The 27,499-nt window shown below is 42.1% G+C and overlaps 1 protein-coding gene across 2 annotated transcripts in view; it reads right to left on the reverse strand.

Moving 5' to 3' along the window:
* The window catches only part of PLCXD2 (phosphatidylinositol specific phospholipase C X domain containing 2), a 57,386-nt gene extending 30,137 nt beyond the window's left edge, over positions 1-27,249 (reverse strand). For both annotated transcript variants that reach the window (XR_009351140.1, XM_059164194.1), the window contains exon 1: positions 26,512-27,249. Coding sequence is in view for 1 of the 2 variants with exons in the window: in XM_059164194.1 (XP_059020177.1) it covers positions 26,512-26,674 (163 nt within the window). In the remaining variant the exon portion in view is untranslated. The remainder of the gene's footprint in view (positions 1-26,511) is intronic.
* Positions 27,250-27,499: the final 250 nt, after the last annotated feature.

Below are 27,499 nucleotides of genomic sequence, written 5' to 3' on the forward strand. Positions count from 1 at the left end.
AGCAATGTTTTTTTCCTGTCAGTGTTCACAAGTATCACTAAAACACTCAAACACGAAGAAATCATCCAAGAAAAGGACCTTTCCATAATATAAGGTATTTTAAATACCAAATACCAGTATCAACAACACCTTCAGAAGTTCTTCTGCATCTTCTTACATATTTGAAAATATTAGTGCATAGCTCCTAAGGACATGAGCACAGCCAACTTGATGTTAGTTTTACATGCTTTATCACTTTCTATTTTTCTTTGCATGGGTTTTTCAGGTCTCTTGGGTTCACCTATGTTATTCACAGGCTTTTCACTGTTTGAGAAGACATTTTCATTCACTAACATGGGAATTTGAGAGCCCTTGAGCTAAGGATACAAAATATTCTCCATTTTCTTACCCGGATATACCTGCAACTTAAAGGTGCTTACTAGCCCACATGGCTGAATTCACTATGATGAGATATTTGACTAGTGAATTTCAGGTAAAACAAATTTATAAGTTGTTATGGCAAATGTTTATATAGCGAGCTTTCATAGTAGAGTTATTTTAGGGGTGTTTGAGACTAATGTCTCTTACCAAAACATTTTGTGCATGTTTGTGTGTATGTGTTGACACTAAAACTGGCCCATCTGAGATGAAATTCAGAGAAAATTCTTTTTTCAGGGAGGAAAAACTGCCATGCTTCATTTACTTGGAAAAGCGTGTTTAAAAGAATTGAAAAAAAAAAAAAAAAGCCACCATTTTACAGGAAGTATGTTTACTAATATCAACAGAGAGCTTTAAATAGATATAATAATTATTCTGCAAAATTTAAAGACAACTATTTATTTTGAACTCATTTTGTAAGGAGCCATCTAAACTCCATGTAAACTCAAGATTTTTATTAGGACTTAATCATATTATTTATTTTTATTTTTTTTTTTTCTGTAAGTTTCTTTTTTTTTTTTTTTTAATTTTTTATTTTTTATAAACATATATTTTTATCCCCAGGGGTACAGGTCTGTGAATCACCAGGTTTACACACTTCACAGCACTCACCAAATCACATACCCTCCCCAATGTCCATAATCCCACCCCCTTCTCCCAAACCCCCTCCCCCCGGCAACCCTCAGTTTGTTTTGTGAGATTAAGAGTCACTTATGGTTTGTCTCCCTCCCAATCCCATCTTGTTTCATTTATTCTTCTTCTACCCACTTAAGCTTCCATGTTGTATCACCACTTCCTCATATCAGGGAGATCATATGATAGTTGTCTTTCTCTGCTTGACTTATTTCGCTAAGCATGATACGCTCTAGTTCCATCCATGTTGTCGCAAATGGCAAGATTTCATTTCTTTTGATGGCTGCATAGTATTCCATTGTGTATATATACCACATCTTCTTGATCCATTCATCTGTTGATGGACATCTAGGTTCTTTCCATAGTTTGGCTATTGTGGACATTGCTGCTATAAACATTCGGGTGCATGTGCCCCTTTGGATCACTACATTTGTATCTTTAGGGTAAATACCCAATAGTGCAATTGCTGGGTCATAGGGCAGTTCTATTTTCAACATTTTGAGGAACCTCCATGCTGTTTTCCAGAGTGGCTGCACCAGCTTGCATTCCCACCAACAGTGTAGGAGGGTTCCCCTTTCTCCGCATCCTCGCCAGCATCTGTCATTTCCTGACTTGTTGATTTTAGCCATTCTGACTGGTGTGAGGTGATATCTCATTGTGGTTTTGATTTGTATTTCCCTGATGCTGAGTGATATGGAGCACTTTTTCATGTGTCTGTTGGCCATCTGGATGTCTTCTTTGCAGAAATATCTGTTCATGTCCTCTGCCCATTTCTTGATTGGATTATTTGTTCTTTGGGTGTTGAGTTTGCTAAGTTCTTTATAGATTCTGGACACTAGTCCTTTATCTGATATGTCATTTGCAAATATCTTCTCCCATTCTGTCAGTTGTCTTTTGATTTTGTTAACTGTTTCCTTTGCTGTGCAAAAGCTTTTGATCTTGATGAAATCCCAGTAGTTCATTTTTTCCCTTGCTTCCCTTGCCTTTTGCGTTGTTCCTAGGAAGATGTTGCTGCGGCAGAGGTCGAAGAGGTTGCTGCCCGTGTTCTCCTCAAGGATTTTGATGGATTCCTTTCGTACATTGAGGTCCTTCATCCATTTTGAGTCTATTTTTGTGTGTGGTGTAAGGGAATGGTCCAATTTCATTTTTCTGCATGTGGCTGTCCAATTTTCCCAGCACCATTTATTGAAAAGGCTGTCTTTTTTCCATTGGACATTCTTTCCTGCTTTGTCGAAGATTAGTTGACCATAGAGTTGAGGGTCTATTTCTGGGCTCTCTATTCTGTTCCATTGATCTATGTGTCTGTTTTTGTGCCAGTACCATGCTGTCTTGATGATGACAGCTTTGTAATAGAGCCTGAAGTCCGGAATTGTGATGCCACCAACGTTGGCTTTCTTTTTCAATATCCCTTTGGCTATTCGAGGTCTTTTCTAGTTCCATATAAATTTTAGCATTATTTGTTCCATTTCTTTGAAAAAGATGGATGGTACTTTGATAGGAATTGCATTAAATGTGTAGATTGCTTTAGGTAGCATAGACATTTTCACAATATTTATTCTTCCAATCCAGGAGCATGGAACATTTTTCCATTTCTTTGTGTCTTCCTCAATTTCTTTCATGAGTACTTTATAGTTTTCTGAGTATAGATTCTGTGTCTCTTTGGTTAGGTTTATTCCTAGGTATCTTATGGTTTTGGATGCAATTGTAAATGGGATTGACTCCTTAATATCTCTTTCTTCTGTCTTGCTGTTGGTGTAGAGAAATGCAACTGATTTCTGTGCATTGATTTTATATCCTGACACTTTACTGAATTCCTGTATAAGTTCTAGCAGTTTTGGAGTGGAGTCTTTTGGGTTTTCCACATATAGTATCATATCATCTGCGAAGAGTGATAATTTGACTTCTTCTTTGCCGATTTGGATGCCTTTAATTTCCTTTTGTTGTCTGATTGCTGAGGCTAGGACCTCTAGTACGATGTTGAATAGCAGTGGTGATAATGGACATCCCTGCCGTGTTCCTGACCTTAGCGGAAAAGCTTTCAGTTTTTCTCCATTGAGAATGATATTTGCGGTGGGTTTTTCATAGATGGCTTTGATGATATTGAGGTATGTGCCCTCTATCCCTACACTTTGAAGAGTTTTGATCAGGAAGGGATGTTGTACTTTGTCAAATGCTTTTTCAGCATCTATTGAGAGTATCATATGGTTCTTGTTCTTTCTTTTATTGATGTGTTGTATCACATTGACTGATTTGCGGATGTTGAACCAACCTTGCAGCCCTGGAATAAATCCCACTTGGTCGTGGTGAATAATCCTTTTAATGTACTGTTGAATCCTATTGGCTAGTATTTTGTTGAGTATTTTCGCATCTGTGTTCATCAAGGATATCGGTCTATAGCTCTCTTTTTTGGTGGGATCCTTGTCTGGTTTTGGGATCAAGGTGATGCTGGCCTCATAAAATGAGTTTGGAAGTTTTCCTTCCATTTCTATTTTTTGGAACAGTTTCAGGAGAATAGGAATTAGTTCTTCTTTAAATGTTTGGTAGAATTCCCCCGGGAAGCCATCTGGCCCTGGGCTTTTGTTTGTTTGGAGATTTTTAATGACTGTTTCAATCTCCTTACTGGTTATGGGTCTGTTCAGGCTTTCTATTTCTTCCTCGTTCAGTTGTGGTAGTTTATATGTTTCTAGGAATGCATCCATTTCTTCCAGATTGTCAAATTTATTGCCGTAGAGTTGCTCATAGTATGTTCTTATAATAGTTTGTATTTCTTTGGTGTTAGTTGTGATCTCTCCTCTTTTATTCATGATTTTATTTATTTGGGTCCTTTCTCTTTTCTTTTTGATAAGTCGGGCCAAGGGTTTATCAATTTTATTAATTCTTTCAAAGAACCAGCTCCTAGTTTCGTTGATTTGTTCTACTGTTTTTTTGGTTTCTATTTCATTGATTTCTGCTCTGATCTTTATGATTTCTCTTCTCCTGCTGGGCTTAGGGTTTCTTTCTTGTTCTTTCTCCAGCTCCTTTAGGTGTAGGGTTAGGTTGTGTACCTGAGACCTTTCTTGTTTCTTGAGAAAGGCTTGTACCGCTATATATTTTCCTCTCAGGACTGCCTTTGTTGTGTCCCACAGATTTTGAACCGTTGTATTTTCATTATCATTTGTTTCCATGATTTTTTTCAATTCTTCTTTAATTTCCCGGTTGACCCATTCATTCTTTAGAAGGATACTGTTTAGTCTCCATGTATTTGGGTTCTTTCCAAACTTCCTTTTGTGGTTGAGTTCTAGCTTTAGAGCATTGTGGTCTGAAAATATGCAGGGAATGATCCCAATCTTCTGATACCGGTTGAGTCCTGATTTAGGACCGAGGATGTGATCTATTCTGGAGAATGTTCCATGTGCACTAGAGAAGAATGTGTATTCTGTTGCTTTGGGATGAAATATTCTGAATATATCTGTGATGTCCATCTGGTCCAGTGTGTTGTTTAAGGCCTTTATTTCCTTGCTGATCTTTTGCTTGGATGACCTGTCCATTTCAGTGAGGGGAGTGTTAAAGTCCCCTACTATTATTGTATTATTGTTGATGTGTTTCTTTGATTTTGTTATTAATTGGTTTATATAGTTGGCTGCTCCCACATTGGGGGCATAGATATTTAAAATTGTTAAATCTTCTTGTTGGACAGACCCTTTGAGTATGATATAGTGTCCTTCCTCATCTCTTATTATAGTCTTTGGCTTAAAATCTAATTGATCTGATATAAGGATTGCCACTCCTGCTTTCCTCTGATGTCCATTAGCATGGTAAATTCTTTTCCACCCCTTCACTTTAAATCTGGAGGTGTCTTCGGGCTTAAAATGTGTTTCTTGGAGGCAACATATAGATGGGTTTTGTTTTTTTATCCATTCTGATACCCTGTGTCTTTTGACAGGGGCATTTAGCCCATTCACATTCAGGGTAACTATTGAGAGATATGAATTTAGTGCCATTGTATTGCCTGTAAGGTGACTGTTACTGTATATGGTCTCTGTTCCTTTCTGATCTACCACCTGTAGGCTCTCTCTTTGCTTAGAGGACCCCTTTCAATATTTCCTGTAGAGCTGGTTTGGTATTTGCAAATTCTTTCAGTTGTTGTTTGTCCTGGAAGCTTTTAATCTCTCCTTCTATTTTCAATGATAGCCTAGCTGGATATAGTATTCTGGGCTGCATGTTTTTCTCGTTTAGTGCTCTGAAAATATCATGCCAGCTCTTTCTGGCCTGCCAGGTCTCTGTGGATAAGTCAGCTGCCAATCTAATATTTTTACCATTGTATGTTACAGACTTCTTTTCCCGGGCTGCTCAGCAGAATCCCAGAGGAGGAGAAAGCCAAGCACGGAACTCATGGCTTTTTTCCTGTGATTTTTTTTAGTCTTGCAGTTAATTTAATTTTTTCTTTTTCATTTTTTTTTTTTCTCGCCTTCGGGTAAAATTTTTTTTTAACTGTTACCTTTTTCTTTTTTAACGATTTTATACTAGTTTATCTAATATATATATTTTTTCTTTTTTACATTTTTCTTAGGTGTATTCTTTTTTTAAAAATTCTTTTCTTTTTTTTTATTTTTCTTTTCTTTCTTTCTTTTTTTTTTTCTTTCTTCCTTTTTGAACCTCTTTTTATCCCCTTTCTCCCCACTCATGATTATGGATCTCTTCTAATTTGGTTAAAGCATATTTTCCTGGGGTTGTTGCCACCTTTTAGTATTTTACTTGCCCCTTCATTTACTCTTATCTGGACAAAATGACAAGACGTAAAAATTCAACACAAAAAAAAGAACAAGAGGCAGTACCGAAGGCTAGGGACCTAATCAATACAGACATCGGTAATATGTCAGATCTAGAGTTCAGAATGACAATTCTCAAGGTTCTAGCCGGGCTCGAAAAAGGCATGGAAGATATTAGAGAAACCCTCTCGAGAGATATAAAAGCCCTTTCTGGAGAAATAAAAGAACTAAAATCTAACCAAGGTGAAATCAAAAAAGCTATTAATGAGGTGCAATCAAAAATGGAGGCTCTAACTGCTAGGATAAATGAGGCAGAAGAAAGAATTAGTGATATAGAAGACCAAATGACAGAGAATAAAGAAGCTGAGCAAAAGAGGGACAAACAGCTACTGGACCACGAGGGGAGAATTCGAGAGATAAGTGACACCATAAGACGAAACAACATTAGAATAATTGGGATTCCAGAAGAAGAAGAAAGTGAGAGGGGAGCAGAAGGTATACTGGAGAGAATTATTGGGGAGAATTTCCCCAATATGGCAAAGGGAACGAGCATCAAAATTCAGGAGGTTCAGAGAACGCCCCTCAAAATCAATAAGAATAGGCCCACACCCCGTCACCTAATAGTAAAATTTACAAGTCTCAGTGACAAAGAGGACTTAATCATATTATTTCCATCAACCCCTAAGATAGTCGGGTCCACTCCAAGCTTGCTCTTAAAACATGTACTGAACGTGTGCATTGGATATTAGGAATTGTCAGAGGGTTCAACTCTGGGTCACATGATTTGTAACTAACATATTCTTTCCCTGATTATTAGCCTACACCCTGTCAAATGAGGCCAGATTATTCAGGCAGCTTGCAAGAAAACAGATGCAGCTGTCTTGCCAGTTACCCACTGGAGCTATGTGGCATAAAATGGCCTTGAATGTCAAATTTATTTTTCCAAATAAATTTTCCAAATTTCCAAATGTAAAATACAGACACTTAAAAAATGTTCCAGGCAAGTTAAGAAGATCTTAGTTGCAATGAAGATACTTCCCCATCTAAAAACAACAACAAAAAGATATTAAAGGTACCCAAACACAAAAGACCACAACCTTGCTTATACTCTATCTTAATAGAGCTAGGTCACTCATATGTCTGGAAGGTTTCTGGGCAGGTATATAGGCTAAGCTAGATCCAAAAATGGTCAGTGCAAACAGTAGAAGAGAGGCAGTATCATACTTTATAAAGAGAAAAGGTCTTAAGAGTTTAAGCCAAAGAAAGAGACTGATTTTCTTGCATCCCCTAAGGAGGAAAAGAAGAGAAAACAGATCCCAAATGGAACTGGGACTAGCAGCCCAGCTGAATCATACTTCCTCATGATAACTGACCGTCCATTTTTGGGTTTCAGAGACAACAGCCTGGTGACTTCTTAGCCATTTTAAAGGGTTGAATTTTTCTGAGAAAATAAGAGGCTTTTATGCCTCGATTTACCTGGAGCCCAGACAACTCTACCTTCATAGAATTTCTCTTAAATATATCTTCAGACAATATTTCTTAGAAAATGAGCTAAAAATGAGGTTTAGAGCCTCAAACACATTATCTCACTAAGTGTTTATATTTTAGTGGATCTGTGATTTTTAAGAAATTCAGAACATTTTCAAATGTACTAAATTGAAGGAACTCAAAAGCATTCCCACTCAAGATCATTTGATAAAAGACTCGGTACTTTTCTAAGGTTTGGGGAGACGACTGCTTAATTTTAGAAATGACTAAAAGCCTGCATCTCGGTATGCCTATGGAACTTATCAGCAAGGCCAAGTTTAGGAAGAAGAGGTCTTTAGGAACTACTCACTCCCTTAGCACCAGTGTCTGCTCTCAGACTCAGAATGACAAAGAATATGAGGGACACCTCTGGCCCATCAGAGATCATTGGCTCAAGTGGACTCCAGATCCCCTACTGTTCAGTTCTTACTTCTGTGGAGGCCACTTCCTCCCCATCTCTGGCATCTTCCTGACTCATGACAGTGAACTCTGCCAGGACTGTGGGCCTCCAGGGAGAGCCATGTGGAAGGGCACAACGGCAGAGCAGGAGCTGAAGGGACCCGTCCACAAGGGACAGTGGATAAACTCCATATTTGGTGCCAGCTGACACAGGTTTTCACCAGTGATTTCTTACAAAATAGGCAAGATGCTAAAAAAAAAAAAAAAAAAAAAAAAAAGGCTCTTTTTAATGCATACAGAACCTCTTTATCTTGAATATGAACATGTGATAAGAAAAAAAGTCCTTTTTAATACATGCTCTCTTCTAAGCAGAGTGAATCCTGGTAACTGTGGTATCTTTTGTTTGCTAAGCACAGCTGAAATATTCATCTTTGGCATTAATGGCTTTGGACACGCTTGAAGCAGTATTAAGCGGGGGTGGGGTGTGCAGGCCTGGAGACAGAAGCGGGAGCGGGTGAAGTGCTCTGCGGAGGAAACGGAGAGCGGGGGGGGGGGGGGGGCGACAGGAAGGCTGGGAAGCAGAAGGGGAAAGAAAGAGGGCATCACAGGGGCTGCAGGGCTGAGGAGAGAGACCCAGGTGAGGGAACGAACCATCTGTGGGGTTTTCAAAGGTGTGGTCCAGTCTCATTTCTACGTCTCTTTCTAAATCACAAATCAGTATGGTTCAAGTGACAATGAAAAGGTGCCACACCATAAACCTGTCTGAAGCAAAGCGTGTCCCCATCCAGCCCTCAGGAGCCCCGTCACAGCAGGGCTCCTTGCCTCCCCTCTTGATGCTGCCTGGACCAGAGTCAGCGGGCGGAGGCTGCGTAGTGGGGCGGGGCTACATAAGGGGTAGAAGATGGAAAAGTAGGAGAGGCTTCTTCCTGAGAGGGGCTTCAAAAAGATCCCTTTATGGAGGCACCTGAGTGGTGCAGGTGGTTAAGCGCCATCTGGGTTCTGGCTGGGGTTGTGATATCCGGGTTGTGACCTTCGGGTTGTGACCTCCAGGTTGTGATCTCAGGGTCCTGAGATCGAGGCTGAGCGCAGCATCTGCTGAAGTTTCCTTCCCCCTCTGCCCCCCTCTCCACTATGCGCATGCACTCTCTCACTCTCTCCCTCTAAAATAAATAAATAAATGACTCTTAAAAAAAGGGATACCTTTATGAAAAGTCTTTTTCTCAGTATGCTGGAACTAAAACACTACCACAGGGCTAGCAATATTAAGCATCCATAAGCAAGACGTATAGATTTTCGGGCCCCTCTAAGGAGGAAGGCAACGTATAAAGAAACAAAAAGCACAATCCAGAAAATGAGACAAACACTGGGAATAGAGAGTTTCCTAAACGCTGCCAGAGGAAACTAAAGCAGCCGCACCATATATTGTTCAGTTAATCCACACCAACGGGACACTTCCAAGTGTGAGGCAGGGACCATCCTTCCACAAGCTGACTAAAGACTTAGGACACTGCCCAGAATAGCACTGCCAGGGTGCAGAGAGCCGCGTTCTGCGGCGCATGCGTCGCGGCCGCGGGGGCGGCTGAGGGGGCTGCTTCCCCGCGGAGCAGGTGCTGTGGGGCCGCTGGAGCACACACTTCCCTTCTGCGGCTCCACCGCCACAGGTGAGCTGGTTGAACTTTCCATAAATAATAAATACCTTGGCTTCATATGCCGTGTTGGCCTTATTTAAAGGCAACAGACTCTCTGAAAGGATGAGCGACCCCAGGGCCGAGGCTTGCAAGCTCTGAGCAGCCTCTTATCTGTTTCTGGCAGGTGGATAATGATCTATGCAAAGGTCCCAGTGATAATGGTATCTAGGATAAGTATTTTAAGAGTCTGGCCTAATCTTTCTTCTCCTTCCCTCCACCCCTCCTCCACCAAGTAAGCCCGAAAAGAGGGAGGCACAGGTGATGACTTCACTCACCTCGCCACCTTCCCGGCTCACACACTATTGAACTGTTTCTCTCACTTCTCCAATAAGCTAGCGGAAGACAGAGTCACCGACTCTGCATTTCCACTAACATTTAAAGGTCAAGGTTCCTTGTATTGTACATAATGATACCTCGCTCCGCGTGTCTGAAAAGGATGGCTGTGAGAATTACTGGGGGGAGCAGGGCAAACAGACTTGATTTACTGCAGTTCTGCTCAACACTTAATGCTGAGATGGCTTGTTCCATCAAATGAAGAGTTGAGGCAAATGAAAATCAGACGATGAATTCACCCAGCTACCGTTTTTCACCTCTGCTCTTATTGATTTTAATATGGTTACCCTTCAATAAATAAAGACTTCTAAGAGAACTGGATCAATAACATAAATAGGATCTGGTTTTCAAACTTTTTTTTCAGAGTAGAGATTTTTTTTTTCTTTCACTGCTGGACCCTGGGTGCCAGGGACCAGGTTACCTCTGAAAGAAATTCCACCTACCAGAAAGCCATTTGGCCTAGCGCCACTGAAAATTCCCCATCTGAACGAAGAATTTATTTTGGAAGAATAGTATAATCAATACATATTTCTTTAAAAATGATCTCTCCTTTCCCTCTGTCCTGCCCCCCCCCTCCACCAGCTCATGGGAACCTTTTTATCCAAGAGGTAAAAGCAACCCAAAGACATTCTGTTGACCTCCCGGCATTTGCATTCCATTCCTTCACCATGAACTCAACTGTGATCCCTGGTGAGGGCTCATGTCTGAAAAGAACAAGAGGTTCAATTTACTGAGTGTTTATTATGTACCTAGTGTCCAGCTGGGCACTTTGCCTATATGATCTCATTGGGTCTCTGCCGTGATCCCGTAGCACAGTGATTACGCAGCAGGTAATCACTAAAGGATCTGTAAAATCCTTTTACAGACGAGGAACTGGGGGCACAGACTGGTTTTGCAACCAGTTCAGGGTACGAAGATCTCAAGTGGCCTGGGACAAAGTCCAGATCTGTCAGACTGGAATCTACATGAAGCCTCTCTAGGGATTCGGTTGTTTCTCTACCCTTAATGATGAAACAAGTCAGATGCATTGTATATTTGCTTCCTAAGACATTGTGTTCACAGGGTTTGTTCTTAGAGCTAACTATGTGCCTTCATTCCAATGCAGGAACTTGATGGAGAGATTCAAGTAATTTTATATTTTGTAAAGACATGAAAAATTTCTATGTAGGGACACACGAGGGCACTCTAACCTTCTCTCAGTTGAGGAAACATTTTCTTTATAGTTCCTCAGTTCAGAGCCTTGAATCCCAGGGCCGGCTCTGCTCTGATAACTCGTGTGAACTTAGATTGTAACTTCACACTGGAGGGTGGTTGTTCCATCTGCAGATTTAGGAAGGTGGGTGACATTAATGAGCCTTAGGATCTCTGCTACCTTAGGAATCGGATGATTCCAACTTATTAACACCTCATGAAAGGAATTTATGACCCTATTTTAAGAAGGATTATTCATCATTGTAAAGAAATGATAAAGGTGTCTTTCATATTTACTATACTTAAGCAGAAAATGTGCTTATAAATTTAACTCATCATATTTGCAAAAAGCTAATCAGTCTAAAGCCCAGTCTTTCACTTATCTTCGGGTCATCTGAGAATTTTGTGAAGTTGCTGGAGAAATTCCTGCCCTTCACAAAGGTTCAGGTTCTCATTTTCTTGAGGGCCACCTTATGGTTGGCTAGGGATAGGTCTATACGTTGACTGAACACACTAGCCCATAGCTCACTTCTTGTTCAGTGTTTATGTGGCAGCTCCTTCACACCAAAGGCTGGTGTTTGATTGGGTTCTCTGACATCTTTATGAAATTTATTGGGGGGACTTTGAAAAAAAACACACAGTTGTAGTCACCTTGCTCGGTTGAAATTTTTCACAGGGCAGGATTATTTTAAGATTCATGTGATAAATTGCAGAATGGTCGAGATCCAGGGAAGCTCTTCAGCTCGGTCCTGTCAAGAACAAGGGTTTTTTCCTCTTTTCTGTAAATGAAGGACGAAGCCGGTTACCCCCCCAGAGGAAAGGGAAAAAGGAGGAGGGCAAAGCCAACAAGTAGCAGTCTAAATTACACAAAATGATAGGTTTAAAGAGAATTTGTACATTACTCACAGCAGGGAAAGTGAACGAAAACACACCCACTCTGAAAAACGAGTGTCCTGACAAGCTTACACCTGCTAAAAGCCTCTGCTGATCTTTTGGTATCAAGGCAGAAAGAGCTTTTCTCTGCTGGAACCTCACGGGGTGATCACTACACAGACCACTTAAACCACTGGGCTGCTTCTGTTTGAGTCAATAAAAAGCCTCCTAGATGTTTGGTCTTGAAAAAAAAAAATGGGACTTGTTCAGCCGGAACAGGTTAGCGGGCAGTGTTTCAAACACAACTATCCTCATGGGTGCTGAGGCATTACAGTTCTGGCATGGAAGCAAATGCCTCAGATGAAAAGAAAAGTACTCTTTATTACAACCAACAAAAGGAACTGAAGTCACAGCCCAACACTGGTCAATTTCCAACTCTACAGATGTCTTTTATTCAAGTGCACTTAAATGAATTTGGCAAGATCTAGTTTTTACAATCTTGTATTGTTACCGGGATTTTAGTTGCAATTTGCTTATTAACTTCTCTGTATTTCAGTTTCTTCATTTTTAAATGGAGTTAATAGTACTTCTGTCATTGGGTTGTACAGTTTAACCAGGCAGGTTGACATAAATCAAGTAGAACAATATCAGCCCCCTACTGAATGCTTTATAAGTGTTATATAAGTAAGCTCTTCTATTATTATGATTATTTTTATTTTATAAAACCTTGGGACACCTTAAGAGAGCTCCGCAATGCAATTATAAGGTTTTGTCTTACTTTAGGCATTGTTATTTTCTCTATGTCCTACTTTCTCCTTAAATTAACTAGAAGTATCTGCTCTTCATACTTAAATTCTCTGTAGATATTTCAAGATTCCACATTTTCTCTTTGGATCCCTCCCTTTTTTTGCACAAGGTACCTATTCTGAACCAGACACTGACTATACAGAGGGCCCCAAACAGCGCTGTGTGCAGTGGGAAGACAGGTAAAGCGTTCCAGTGGCACATAATATGTCCCAGAATGGAAACATGCACAGACATGGTACTGGGCTGTTTCTTACAGGATAAGTAGTCTTGGACCAAGTGAAGTGGGGGTTATTGGAAGGGAGGCTGTGCCAGTAGAGGAAAGAGCATGTGCAAAGACTGGAGTCATAAAGAGAGACAGGAGATTTTCTTTCAGGTTTTCTTTGGTTCCCAGATTGTCACTGGCTCCCTATCGTCTACAAGATAAAGCAGGAAGTGCTTCACACCACCTTGAAAACCTCTCTCATCTGCCCTACGTCTGTCTGCCCAGTCCTTTCCACTGCTTTCTCCTGTCACCTGTACAGGGAGTCACAACAACCCCTGCTTTCCCATCTCCAATTTCATCCATTTGGTTCCCTGTGTCTGGAATGCACCTCCTATCCATATCAAAATCCTATCCGTCCTCAGACCAGCTCCCAGGTGTCTTCCCAGGCAGCTGCTCCTTGACCTGCAACTGCAAGTAATCACTCCCTTTCCCAGGTTCCTAGCACAGTATGCTTGGTTCTAAAACTGTGGCATTCACTGCCTTCTGCTTTTATTGGCTTTATTTGAACCTTAGTATCTCCTATAAGATTACAAACTATATCTCATTAAATTTTTAAAGTATCTAGTATCTAGTATGGTGCTAGATAAATATTTGGCCATCAAAAAGGACTGTTAATAGTCATAGCTATATATCCAAAATCTATGCTTTTTTTTTTTTTAAGATTTTATTTATTTATTTATTTGTCAGAGAGAGAGAGAGAGAGAGAGAGAGAGAGAGAACGTACAAGCAGGCAGAGGCGGAGAGAGCAGGCTTCTTGTGGAGCAAGGAGCCCGATGTGGGACTCAATCCCAGGACCCTGGGATCATGGCCTGAGCTGAAGGCTGCGGCTTAACCAACTGAGCCACCCAGGCGTCCTATTCTCTGCTTGTTCTGTGCTAAGCAATATTTTAAGCACATTGCATGTTTTATTTCATTCAATTCTTTTTTTTTTTAAGATTTTATTTATTTATTTCACAGAGAGAGATCACAAGTAGGCAGAGAGGCAATCAGAGAGAGAGGTGAGGAAGCAGGCTCCCTGCCAAGCAGAGAGCCCGATGCAGGGCTCGATCCCAGGACCCTGAGATCATGACCTGAGCCGAAGGCAGAGGCTTAACGCACTGAGCCACCCAGGCGCCCCTATTTCATTCAATTCTTAAACAACTTTGCTGTATGGCAAAGAATTTAACCCTGCCCAAGGAGAGGGCTGGTCCTCTTCCTTGCCATGGGAAGCAATCTCTCAAACCCCTGCAATAGCTTGTCTGATAAGAGCATCTTTATTTACCTGAGGACTTTGGGGCCATGTCAGAAAGTCTGAGGATGATGGCATTGAATCATGTGGATAGATGCTTGACCTTGGAGGGGCTGGATACTGAGATCAGCCATGTGGAGCCTCAGTGATGACTCTGGATACCAAGGCTCAGAGAGCTTCCCCGGTTAGCAGGACTCCGTGCATACTGCTGCCCATTAATCCTGAGAAAGCAGCACTGTCCACTGACCAGGAGACAGGACGTTTGGAACCCCCCTGGACTCTGCCTTGTGTACCTCTATACCTGGTCAATTTTAATCTGTAGCCTTTAGCTGTAATAAACAGGAACTGGGAGTATAACAGCTTTCAGTGAGTCCTGTCAGTCCTTCCAGCATATTATTTAGTGAAACTAAGGGTGATCTTGAGGACCCCCAAACCATCAATTGTATCAGAGTGAGGGCAGATTTACAGACTGTGTTTCCTCTAACCTTGTGCTTATGAAGCAGGTGTTGTGATTACTTCCATTTTACAGAGGAGAAGCCTCAGGGACAGAGAGGTTAAACTTTTTATTCAAGGTCATGTAACTAGTAATTAGGATTTGATCCTAGGTATCCTAAAACAGAACTGAACTACTTCTCTATACTGTTTCTCATGTGTATAAAAATTAAAAATAGAGATAAGGTAAAACGTATTAAGAACAGACATAAAAATGAACATGAGTCTTTAAATGATGGACATGTTTAGGATAGTTTTTGTAGAAAACATCTTGTGTTATAGATCAGGTATTTCATCTCTATTAATATTACAATAAATGGGATTTGAACAGACTGTCATTCTGCATTCTAAAATAGGTCTGTGGCCTGAGCTGAGAACATACTCATTTGCCAAGTTACATATAAGAGGTGGGCCTTATCGTTATTGAATATAGCAACAGATTTGCTTGAAAGAAGATGGAAACAGAAAACCCTCACAGTCCTTGGGAACAAACTCATTGGCCCTTGCCTTTTTGTTTTCATTACCTATAAGTGATCAGATCACGAATCATCTGTCTGTGAGCTCACCTGACTCCACCAAGTAGATTTAAGTACTTCTCACTTTGTGCATCCACGGCCTCTTGAACTTGATGAACCTGGGACACCTTGTGGTCATTATCTCTGTATCTGTCATGGACACCTGACCGTGATTATCCCTACAATGCTTAAGTTTCTGGCATACAGTAGGCACTGAATACATGCATCTAGGATAAAGGTAAGCATGACTGCTTGAATAAACAGATGTGTAGAGAGTTGCCTAGGGCAGGTAAGCCAAGGTCCTCTGATCCCTTCCCAAACTTCTGTTTGGTCCATTCACCTTCATGAAACAGGCAGAGTTCACTGCCTGCACCTCCTCACCCCCAGCAACTGTATACGCCCAGTTCCCATTTCCTCCATCTGTCCTTTTAGCTTGAGTTATTTGTGTCAACGAAGAGGAATATGTCAGGAAACACACAGGACAAAAATAAGCCAGAAAGGATGACGAAAGGAGCAGCTATATTAAACAACACATCAAACAATTTAAAAGGAAAAGTCCTAAAGAGTAGATTTCCTGCAACTTATGCCTGTGTAAATTATTTCCTGATAACATCTCCTTGGGGTCTCCCATTTCACACACCTGAATGGGGTCCTTGGGAAAAATACAGCATTTGTAGGGAATGTGACTCCAAATGCTGACAAATGCAGAAAGGCTGAGGCATCTTAGGATCTACAGAATCTAGCTGACATGAGTCCAAGGCTCGAGTTCTGGGGACCATTTAGCAGATTCTCAAACCAAAGAATAACAACTTCAAACCCTGTCAGCCCAAAGGGATAAACTTCATCTATGTGACTGGATTATTTTCCATAGGGCATGGGGGAGAATATTAATAACAACTGTCTAACTGCCCACAACATCTGAGAAGGCCATGTGGTCCATTTAATTTTTAATCAAGTGCCCACTGAATTTGGGATTATTCACAATGCAACAAAGCAGAGGGGTTAGGCAGAACACTGGAAAGCAGAGGATGCTGATCAACTTTTTATGTGCTGAGTAGCCAACGGGCATCCCACCATCTGAGGACTGAAGACATTAGCCTGGGAATCCAGAGGGCTACTGCTGGTCTACCCCCCAAATGGCTGGATGAGCTGGACAGTTGGAGTAAATCAGACCTTCTCATGGTGCTTTTGAGACCTGCAACTTTGTCAAATGAAGTATTTATATGTAAAACAAATACAAGCAGAGCTTCTCTGACCGGACAGTCCCCACTGCTGACCTTGAGAAGGGAGTCCTGGGGGGCACCAAGCGTCACCTGGACTCTTGCTGGACACCATGAAAATCCCACTGCCCCAGATATTTTCTGAATTGGCCCCAACATCCTAGGATTTATGTGAGTCAGAGGGGTTTCAATTATATGTATGGGAGGCATTTTAAAGTCCTCTACAGATAGATGAGCATCTATTTTCTTCTGAAACACCTTCTCTTCCTCAAAGGTCTGGTGGACTCTGACCCCCATCCCAGAGTAAGAGATTGTATAATATAGTTAATTCATTAATAAGAAATTCTTTCCCTGTTTTGCTAATTAATCACTCTGTGTTGCTTCTGATAAGCCTTCTCAGTTCCAAAATAATCACGTTCTCTTTAACAACTTTTCAGTTTCCAACACAAAAATAAGAATAATTCAAAGACGTAGGGGAAAAAAGGAAAATGTTTAGGGTAGAAGGAAAAGTTATATTAAATTAAATATTTTACTAAAAAATTACTCTGCTTTTATTAAGCTTTTGGTATAACCCAGGATGTGAATGCGTGAAATAAATTGTATTTGATGGCATGGTAAAATTACTAAACGTTTCCATTTCACAGCTGGTTTGTGCTATAGTACACAGAGCTAACCTTAACTCTCACCTCCAAGCTGCCAATATGGTTGAAGCAATCATTAAAACAAGACATGAGAGAATTCAGGCAGAATAAGCAAACACTCGATGAGCTACTGAGGGTCATGTATCTGGGACTAGAAGTTTTGGATAAGCTCCTGAACAAAGTAAAATTTTAGTAGAAACCTAAATAAATAAATAAAATAAAGACACCTAATTCAAACTCAAATCTTCCTATATTGGATATAATAGTAGCTGTGGGTGAGGATCTGGTGTTGGGTAAATTGGGAAAAGTAAGACTGAACTCTGACATGTTTTCCACTGAGTGCTGTCCATGCCCTTCTCCCAATTCTGGTAAGTCCCACAGGTCCCTCAAACTCAACGTGCCCCAAACTCAGCACATCTGCTTCCCTCTGCCACCCCTAACCTCCTTTTTCTCCTGTATCCCTTTTTTTCAGCTTCCAATGTAATTGCCAAGTCCTACTGATACTTTCTGCGCTATGTCTCCTGTGTCTTCCCTTTTCCTGCTTCCATACTGACACTCTCCTTCTCAGGTAAGCATTCCCTTCCACGTGGATCACCTCATCAACAACCCAGCTGGTTAGGAGGGGTCCAATACTCCCAAATCCAATATACGTACGTTGTGGACTGTAGCCAGAGCCATCTTTTCAAAACGCAGGGCTGACCTTCTCATTCACCTCCTTAACATCCTTCCCGCCATCACTGAGGTAAAGCTAAATGACTTTAACATGGCTTATTAGACCTTCCTGTATCTTGCCACCTTACTCCTTGCCCCCCACTCCTGAAAACCTATAGTACAACTACCATGAATGATTTTGGTTTGTTAAGTGGGCCATTTTCTCTCTTTGAGGTCTGTCTTCACCCATGTTATTTCCTCTTCTAGGGAACTCTGATCCTCTTAGCTAATTCCTACGCATCCTTCCAGTTGCAGTCTATTTATCACTTCCTCCAAGAGGCTTCCCTGGACTTCCATGCCATGTGCTTATTCTAGCAGTAACTTCTACCTCCCCATTCTATAGTATATTATGTTACAACTACCTGGGGTTTTGTTGTTGTTTTGTTTTTTAAAGAGCAATTACTCATCACGTACAATATAACTACTTGATTAAATGCCCATTTCTCCAGGGTGCCTCAGTCGGTTAAGCATCTGCCTTCAGCTCAGTCATGATCTTTAGGTCCTGGAATTGAGTCCCATATAGGGATCCCTACCTCTCCCTCTGCCCCTGCCCCCACTTTTGTGCATCTGCATGTACACTCTCTCTCCCAAATAAATAAAATCTTTAAAAAAAAAAAAAGGTCTATTTCTCCAACTAGATTGTAAGCTCATTGAAAAAAGGAACTATGTGTAATGATCATCACTGTGTCTAGGAGAGGGCCTGGCATATAGGAGGAAATCAATACATATGTATTAAATAGAAATGAAAGAAGGGGTAAGTTTCTCATATTACCCCTCAGCATTTCTAATACCTGAGGTACCATTTTGTTTCTCTTCATCCTTATGCAGTTATCTGGGAACTTTTCCCCCACTCCTGACCCAGTATTTCAATGGCTGCTTTTTGTCCTGGGATAGTGTTTAAAGTTCAATCTTCGCACGGCACGTAAGACTCATTAGCCCACTCTCCCAGTCTCATCTCTGTTTAAATGAAGTCTATGTTCTGACCACACCGGACTGCTTCGGTTTCTGCAAGGTCACCCTAATCTCTCATTCCTCGGTACCTCTACATTGTGACAAACTTCCCTCTACCTGCAACACCTGGCTATTTACTATTTGCTCTTTATGATTCAACCCAAGGCTCATCTCCTCTTAAAACCCCAATCTAGCAGGCTTCCTGCCTCCTCTCAGTAATGGGATTGGAAGTTGGCTTTCTGAGTCTTATAGTCCCATACACATTCATCTCCAGGGTATTTGAATTTTAGCTTTCTTCTCTTACAAGATCATAATTCTTGAAAAGCAGGGAGAAGAATCTTCTCTTCATGTTCGCCTCATCTAACACAGTACCTGGCACAAAAGGCACACAACAAATATCCTTTGAACATCTGATTTCCCTTTAAATGAATACATTTTTGAAATCTAGGCAATGAAAACCAAAAGAAGCAAAGGGGATAAACGGATACCTGTAATTTTTTTCTGCCAAACTGCCACCATGTGCTCATAGAATTCTTGCAGATATCCATTTGGGCACCTCCTGCCATGACAATGACCTGAGCTCAAAGCTCAGGAAGGAGGATATTTTTTCACCTGGTTTCAATTATACTTTATAAGAATATTGCCTTCTGCATATAGCCTTCAAATCACACATGTTCATAAAATATTCAGCTCAGTCTGACAGCACCTAGGAGCGGTTCAGTTCTACCATCACTTCAGACCACTGAGCGCTCCAACATATTAGTATTACAGGGCACAAATTCTTCTGGTTCTTCCCTTATTTTGACATCGTCAGGTCCATACAGAGGAGAAAAAAGAGCAACAGAATATTCTCTGGAAAAAAAAGAATACCTTACAGCCAACAGTTCTAGAATAATTGGAAATTAAAAAAAAAAAAAAACCCATCTGTTATTCTCTTAGAAAATTCCAGCTTCTATGTAGACCATGAAGCAAGGAAGATCGCCAACACTTCAGAGCACAACCTACACATCCCCTGAGAGCAATGCCAGCATCTATGGCCAAACCCATGTTACCCTGAAGCTACTAGAGACCTATTAATGCAATCCTCCCAGGTACCGTTTGGTCCTTATGGGCACTCAGCAATATAATCCAAATTCCCGGAGCTGTGAGAAGGGAAGGGCCCTGGCTCCACCAGGCATGAAACAACTCAAACAAGCACCATCACAGTGCTCCTCTACTGTCAGTTTGGTTCTTGATGGATGTTCAGATCCTTTCACACACACAAACACACCCACCTACTACAAGGTCTATAAATAACCCCTCCTCTGCAGGCCTGGTTTGAAACTCTAAATAGGGTTACTCAGCATTTGTAAAGAGGTTCAAGCTTTTCCCAAAGGCTAAGCCTTTCACTAACAGTAACTTTCTAGCTGCCTGTACATAGAAGCTTTTGGGGGTGGGAGGTGGGGGTAGATAGGAGCCAACCAGTCCCCTGGAGGAGTTGGGGGGAGGCGGGGGGGGGGGGTTAGTTAGCTCAAATCATGTGACAGAAGCCAACTGTCAGCTTTGGAAGCCCGGCTGAAACAGTAGCGTGCAGGTGAAGGCGCAGTCTCCTAGGATTTGAGTTGGCAGTGAGCATGGATTCCAAGATTTTTATCACAGGAAAACAGCAACAGGCATGAAAATTTGGGCTCTCCTGAGGACATAGCTCAGTGTGTGCACTAGGAAATGGGTAGTAGGTGTGTGTTAGTGTGTGTGTAGGGGGTGATGTGTGTGTTTGGGGGAACTGTGAGGCTTTCGGAGTTTGGGATGGGGGCTATAGTAAGTAGCTCAAGAGGATTTTCTGGCTCTCTTGATCAGCTGCCCTCATACTGCACTTACGTCTCCCTTGGTACTCACATCCTGGGCAACCCTCCATGTATCCTTCCCTTAATTCTAAGCCCCTTTGAGGGGATGACCATTCACGTTATCCTGATCTGATCGGACAGAACACTGAGCCACATGGCTTACTGGAAGGTCAGCTCCTTAACTACACTGTACATTGCCTGAAGGGAGGGACTGATCTTACACTTCTTTTGGTTGTCTATTCCAGGTGCAGGTTTTTAATAAATCCACCATAATTAATTTTAATGACATATCGCGTTGTGACAGAAACTATTCTAAGCATGGTACCAATGCATTAGTTTATTTAATTGTCACACTAACTAAATGATGTAGTGCCATTATTATCTCTGTTTTACAGAGAAGGACACTGTAGCACAGAGAGTGAGTAACCTGCCAGGTTACAGAGTCATGAGGGACAGAGTTGAAGTTCAAATCCAGACTGAGTGGCTCTAACATTAATGGTCTAAGCCAATCCATGGTTCGTTCTGCTTCTTAAAGACACAAGTGACTCCTGAATTCCCTGTGGCTTTTTGTGTGATTGGGGTAGGGAAATCTAAGGAAGTGAGGAGCCTCCTTAGAAGAAAGACCTACTAATAAAAACACCAAAGTCATAGACTCTTGACCATGACCACCCCATGACCACCGGGGGGGGGGGGCATCAAAAAAGTATTCCCACTTAAGAATCCATTTTGGTTCCATATAATTGTTTTTCTTGATTGGGTCAGCCCTGGTAGACTCAGTTTGGTCCTTGTTTTTCCACAGCCTCAAATCCTGTAGGCTGTAGGGTTTCTTTCTAGGTCCAACTCATGGCTCGTGCTATCCTCAAAGCAGAGCCAAGCTAGAATTCTTGTTCCACAATGTATGTTATGCCCTTTTGGGTCCCCAAATCTCTCTGGGATGCACCAGACCTAATCCAACTTCCAAAAGCAGAATTTGAGCAATGATCCTTCCATCCTGCCCCTGTAGTAATCTCGATGTCTGCGGGACGCATGTGTGCCAAGTGAGAAGAGCGACAGAACTCATCAAGTGGTCAGAGGTGGAACTGCATGGGGCAGGGATAGAATTCCAGAAAGGTAAAAAGGAAGGGGATGATCCTCAGGAAGATGAGAACAGAGAAGGGTCTGGGAATTGGAGAGCAGTGAGCAGCATCTGAGCAAGGGTTGACACTGGAAAGGGAGAGGCCAGGTCAGTGGAAGGAAGCCGAAGAGGGGAACAAGAAATGAGAGCAGGCTGAGGCTGAGGCCAGGCAGGAAACACGAGAAGCTCACATTTGACAAGGGAAGAGAGAAGGCAGAAAGGATGCAAGGTGAAAGCATTGTTCCTAGGACACAAGTTATACCATAATTCCTCTTCTGACTCTCCTGCCCATTTTGTTCTGCCTCAGAATTTTCACTTCCAATGGGGCTCAGTAATGAGCTTTATCTAAAGTTACGGGAATACTATGCAGAAGTCACAAAAGCTGGTTGGAAAATGTTCAGGGGGCTTCCTTTCTGTCAGGAAAACCTAACCAATCCATTCAGTTTAGCTCTGACCACAATCAAACACGATGGTGGCTGCAAGCTGCAAGTGAGCCACATCCAGCACCCTTACTCTCCTGGTCTCTTGTATTCAATCATCCACTTGACACCAATGACCAAGCGGTCATCCTGTACTAGGACCTAGCATTATAAAGAGAAATAAGACACACTCTCTGTGTACAAGTTGTTCATAGATGATGTGGATGACAGGTAGCCAAAAATAACAATGTGTTCAGAAATACTGTGATAAACATATTAACAAAGCATTACTGAGAGGCAGGAGAGAAAGTCCTCTACTTCCCATCTACCTCCATCCCAGAGCTTAATTGGTCCATTTCAGGAAAGTCCCCTTCTAACCCAGACTGCCTACTTAATCACATCCCTTGAAATTTTGACCATTCTTCAAATCTTGGGTCAAGCCATTTTTTCAACGAAGTAGTTCCTAATATGAGAAGTAGCAACTAATGGGAATTAGTCTTTCCAGTCTGTGTGCTTCCGTCACACCTTCTTTAATCTCTGCTTTAATATTTGCCCCAATTATTTTTAACTATATATGGTAATTTGTATATATATAACTAAATTGTAAGCCCTTTTATACTCGGGTTGATACCTGATTCATCTTTGGGTCTCTCCCAAGCCTGAGCATGGAGGTTTCTTAATATGTACTCAGGGTCAGTTTATTTAAACCAGTTATTCTACAGTCCCTTTTAGGATGCTAAAGTGAGAGGACCCTGCTTCATTCTGGCAATTGCGAGTAGTTATTTGCACATGCCAAAAATAACTTCTTGTTTTAAAGAGGCATAAAAAGGCTTTTAGACCTAAAATGTCTTATTCCTCCCATCTCTTTTCATGTTTGAACAAAGAATGGGCATTTATAGTTTATTTGATTTAGTTAATCAAAGATTTTTTAATTTGGAAAAGACTCTATATTTCATTTAATCCAGCTTAATTACAAATGAAGAAACTAAGTCCTGAGAAATTCAGATGCTTCCTCAATATCAGACAGCCAGAACCAACAATACCAAATCTTAAGATCAAGGCTCTCTGCAATAGACTAAACAGTTTACCTTCAATAAAAAGGGAAAAACATGATTTTTAAAAAAAACTCAAAAAAAAGTCAAGAAAAGAAATACACAAAAATATAGAAAAAGAATTCATTGAAAATATACATGTTATAGAAAACATTTTTTCATCAGTCCATTTGTCCATAAAGAATATCATGCTTTCACTAATGTCAGTGAAAATGTTTGTAGAGTTTAAAGCTTTAATTTAAAAATCTGACTTTTGCAACTTCCAGATCCTTTACCCTTGGGGTCTCCAATCACTCTAAATGGTTGGCAATGAGATTTGTTCTGAAGTTCTTCTCCAGAATATTTCAATATGTTTGGGTGACACTGGCCATTAACAGGTGTTCTTAGCAGTTGTATAAGTAAAATAATACACCAAGGCTTTGTTGAGAGGTACATGCACACCTGTTCTCTCCCATCACGCCTTGGGCAAATGCAGCAGATGCATTCAAATATAACCTAGTTTACTCCATCCCAGTTCTGCTATTATTGCCAGAACTCCTGCCTTTTCTCTGAGCTCTCCCTGGGGCCACCCCACCCCCATCCTGACAGATCTGACACAATCTTATAGACACCCTGTGTCGTTGTCTGTTGGCACACAGGAGCACACACATGTGCATACACATCACACAAAATAGGTCTAAGCAATAAATCTGAATTTAAAACTTCCTGGGTTCCAATTCCAATATATCCCTGTTCCAAACAGGGATATATATGTGTATATATAAACACATACATACACACACAGATATATACATATACATATATACACATACATATATACAACTATATATACACATACACATATATACCACATATATCATATATAATTGTAAACATATAAATATATATATTACTCAGATATATAATTTGTATACATGTATGTCTGCCTATCTATCTCTTCACAATGATATATAATCACTCAGATAAGGACCACCTAGTCTTAAACATAACTTCATTTGCCATAGAGGACAGGCTGTGAAAACTGGTTTTAATTAGAGACTACCACCCCCTCCCCTAGTACACACACACACAAACACACACACACACACACACACACACAGCTGCTCTGTGCTCCCCAAGGCCCCCTGAGGGGCACAGGGATAATGCATGGGTTTTGGAGCCAGCTAGTCAGGGACTTAATTGTTAGTTTTGTTATTTACTATTTGTGTGATCTTTAAAAAATTACTTAATCTCTTGGACAATAATTTTCTTATTTCCAAAACGAGGATGTTAGTAGCTGTCTTGGAGGTATAGATATTTGAGATATATAATGTTTGTCAGTGGGTGCTGGGGTTAGCACTTAATAAGTAAGAACTATTATGCTGAAGGGGATCGCAAAGGGGAAGAGGTGTAGGGGGAATGGGGGAGGAAGATGATGGACTCCACCTCCTGAATGCCTTCTGTATTTCAGAATTTCTCCACAAGGCTTGGCAGAACTTGAGTGCTAGCCATTAGCTAGGGGATATTAAGCTTGAGGGAGGGGAAAGGAAACTGGTGGGGGGGGAGAATGGTTGGTGGGGAGGCGTCCATAAGTGGCTAGCACTTACATGTGACTTTCCTGTGTTGAGCTCATACATATATACGCTCATGCCCCTTCCACTGCTGGGAAAAGGGCATTCACAGAAATGAATTCAGCATGTTGAGGAGTCAAGGTCATTTTTTTTCTTTCTTTCTTCCTTTTTTTTTTTTTTTTTCTTTCTTTTACATAGAAGGACCAGACTTCACAAAGCAGGGTGAACAAATTCCTATGTCCTCCATAGTGACTAATCACAGCATTTCCAGTTACAGCAGCAGACTCCGGCTATTTGCCCACTTCCCCTGGCAATTCTAGTAACTGTGAGATACCCTATAGATGGCAGAACAAATGCCCAGCTCCTTTCAGGAGTCGTGATGTCAGAGCACATATCCAAGCCACTGGCAGAGCTGGGGCTGTGGTCTGATCTGTCCATCCAAAGTACAACAGGAAGGAGGAAGTCCGGACATGCCCTGAATGACAGAGTCATTTAGGGCCTAAGATGCCATGCTGTTTGCAAACACACACTACCTGCCATACCACCTGACCAAACAATTCCACCGGAAAGCCTGAAGACAGATGACTAATGTTAAAAGAAGCCCGTGCATCATTTCAGTGATGACTCCACAGGCATCAATTAAACATGGAAAAGACCTGTTCTGAGGCATGACCATCTGGCATTTCCCAAGGAACTATAGTCAATGGCTGATAAAACACAAGTGATCATAACTATAAAGAGATTTAGCAGCCCTCTCCTTGCTCAAAAGCAGCAAGAGCCCATAAGGACAATGAACCTGGAAGACCTCCAAAAGAAGAGGCGAGTAAGAAAAGGCTGCCTCTGAAGCCAGCTCTGCTCTTCCTCATGCATAGAAAGCAAAGATCTGGGTTGCATGAGGTCATGCACAAAAATCAGACTGCTCCCAGGGATGCTTGCGAGTTTGTCTGGAAGTCTAGGGCTCAACATCAATTGTTATGTCTCCAGGTGAGAGAAAACATTGGCAGTAGTCCATCCCCTGCCTCGAGGGGTGCTTTTCAAGTACAGGCGTCTGGGACTTTGCCCAGCACAGCAGTCCAAGATCACTGTAGTCCAAATGGCCCTCCCTAGAAACCATGTTCTAGCCAGCTTTTGAGTGGAAGGAAGAGGACACATTTAACAAATTTAATGAGAGTGATTCCAAGGCATAAAACCCCTAGGATAGAAATTGTGGCTGGAGGAGAAGTGTTTTTCAATGCTCTGGTTCTAGATCAGTCAGGCAGACACCTGTATATATATATAGACAAATCTTCAAACACCACCTCATCACACCTAATGACTGCCTGTGACCTCTGATGAGCATTTGCATTCTCTATATCTGGCTTTTCCAACAGCAAAAATATGTGTCTTTATACTCAGTCCTGGTTCTGAACCTGTTATCTAATGCTAATCTTTGTTTGTTTGTTTTTCCTATATGCAAGGTTAAATTAATGAGAAAGAAAATACTTTTCAGTTTTAATTTTGATCCAGATTGAAAATCGTTAATGACCTTTTATTCATTACTCGTGAGCTCTCCTTTTTTCTTTAAGTGATTCAGGTACTCACATGGCCTGGTTCCAACATTAGGGATGTAACATTCTTAGAATGAGGCTACCAAGTAAAAACAAAACACAAACAAAAAGATGCAAATAAACAAACAAACAAAAAAAAATAGTGCTTCCATTCTCCCAAGCCCCTTTTGCCAATGATGCAGTGTACTTAAATCTGTTTACAGCAGCTGCTTCAGTGTTAAGTTTTTGGTTGGAAATAAAAACGTTTAGTAAGGTCACTGACAATTATTTTCTCAGCACAACAGAAAAGCAACCCAATCCATTAATAATAACAACCACACTAAAATGGCAGAAGCAAACACAGTGGGAACAAGTAGGAATAGAAGAGTACCTGGGATTGCCAGATTGGAAAGGGGGACGTTGTGGAGGTGAGGGGGGAGCGAGGCCATCCAGTCGGCATTGCAGACCTCCGATGATGTCTTTGTCCCGCTGGGGTTGGGGGAGCAGATGGTCCCCATCCTGAGTTTCCTCCTTACCTTCCTAACTGCTAGCATCCCTCTTTGTCAGTCAACAAACTGCCCAGGCGCAGCCCAGAGCCACTCACTCAGGGATCATCACGGCCCGGACTCTAGACATTCCAGGGCCATCTTTGTCAAGCCAGTCTTGCCAAAAGACCTTTCTGCCGGGGAGACGGGGCAAGTAGGTGGTTCCCTACCCCCCAGCCCCCGCAGTCCCCACCCTCTCCGGCCCAGCCGCTGTTCCACTCCCTTAATCTGCTCAGACCCGGCTCCGTTAAACTTCTTAGGTTCCCCCTCTGGAGCCGGGGTTAGGTAGGCCCCTAGAGAGCAATCCTACAAAAACTGAACGTCCGGCGAGCAGCCACGCCCGGAGCCACTCACACGACAGGTGCCCTTACGGCGTACGGACAAGCCGGTGGGTCTCTACACACGTGAGCGCCCGGACGCAACATCACCAGCCGGATTTATGCCTGTCTGTGTGTCACCGGGCTGGCCCAGAAGCTGGGCCTGCCTCCTCCTCCTCCCCCCGCTTCTCAGCACACACTCCCCCTGCCCTGTGGCTTCCCGAAGGCGCTCAGAAGTGTAACCGGCGGCACCCGGACTCCGGCAGCCCCGCCCCGCACTGCCGGGCAGATTTGCCGGGCTACGCGGCCCGTGATTGGCCGCTGGCGGAGCGCGCTCCGATTGGCCGGCGTCCGTCCGGGCTGCCCCTCGGAGCGCTCCCACCCCTCCGCGGCCCAGTCCCCTCCCTCCGTTACTCCAGCCGGGCTGCAAGGCGGCGGGCGCCGCCGCGGGGACTGCGGGCGGGGGAACTTGGGGGCTAGTCCTGGGACCTCAAGAAGGGTCCTTCCTCTGGCCTTC

This window comes from Mustela lutreola, chromosome 2 (genome assembly GCF_030435805.1).
Source record: "Mustela lutreola isolate mMusLut2 chromosome 2, mMusLut2.pri, whole genome shotgun sequence".
NCBI classification, from domain to species: domain Eukaryota; kingdom Metazoa; phylum Chordata; class Mammalia; order Carnivora; family Mustelidae; genus Mustela; species Mustela lutreola.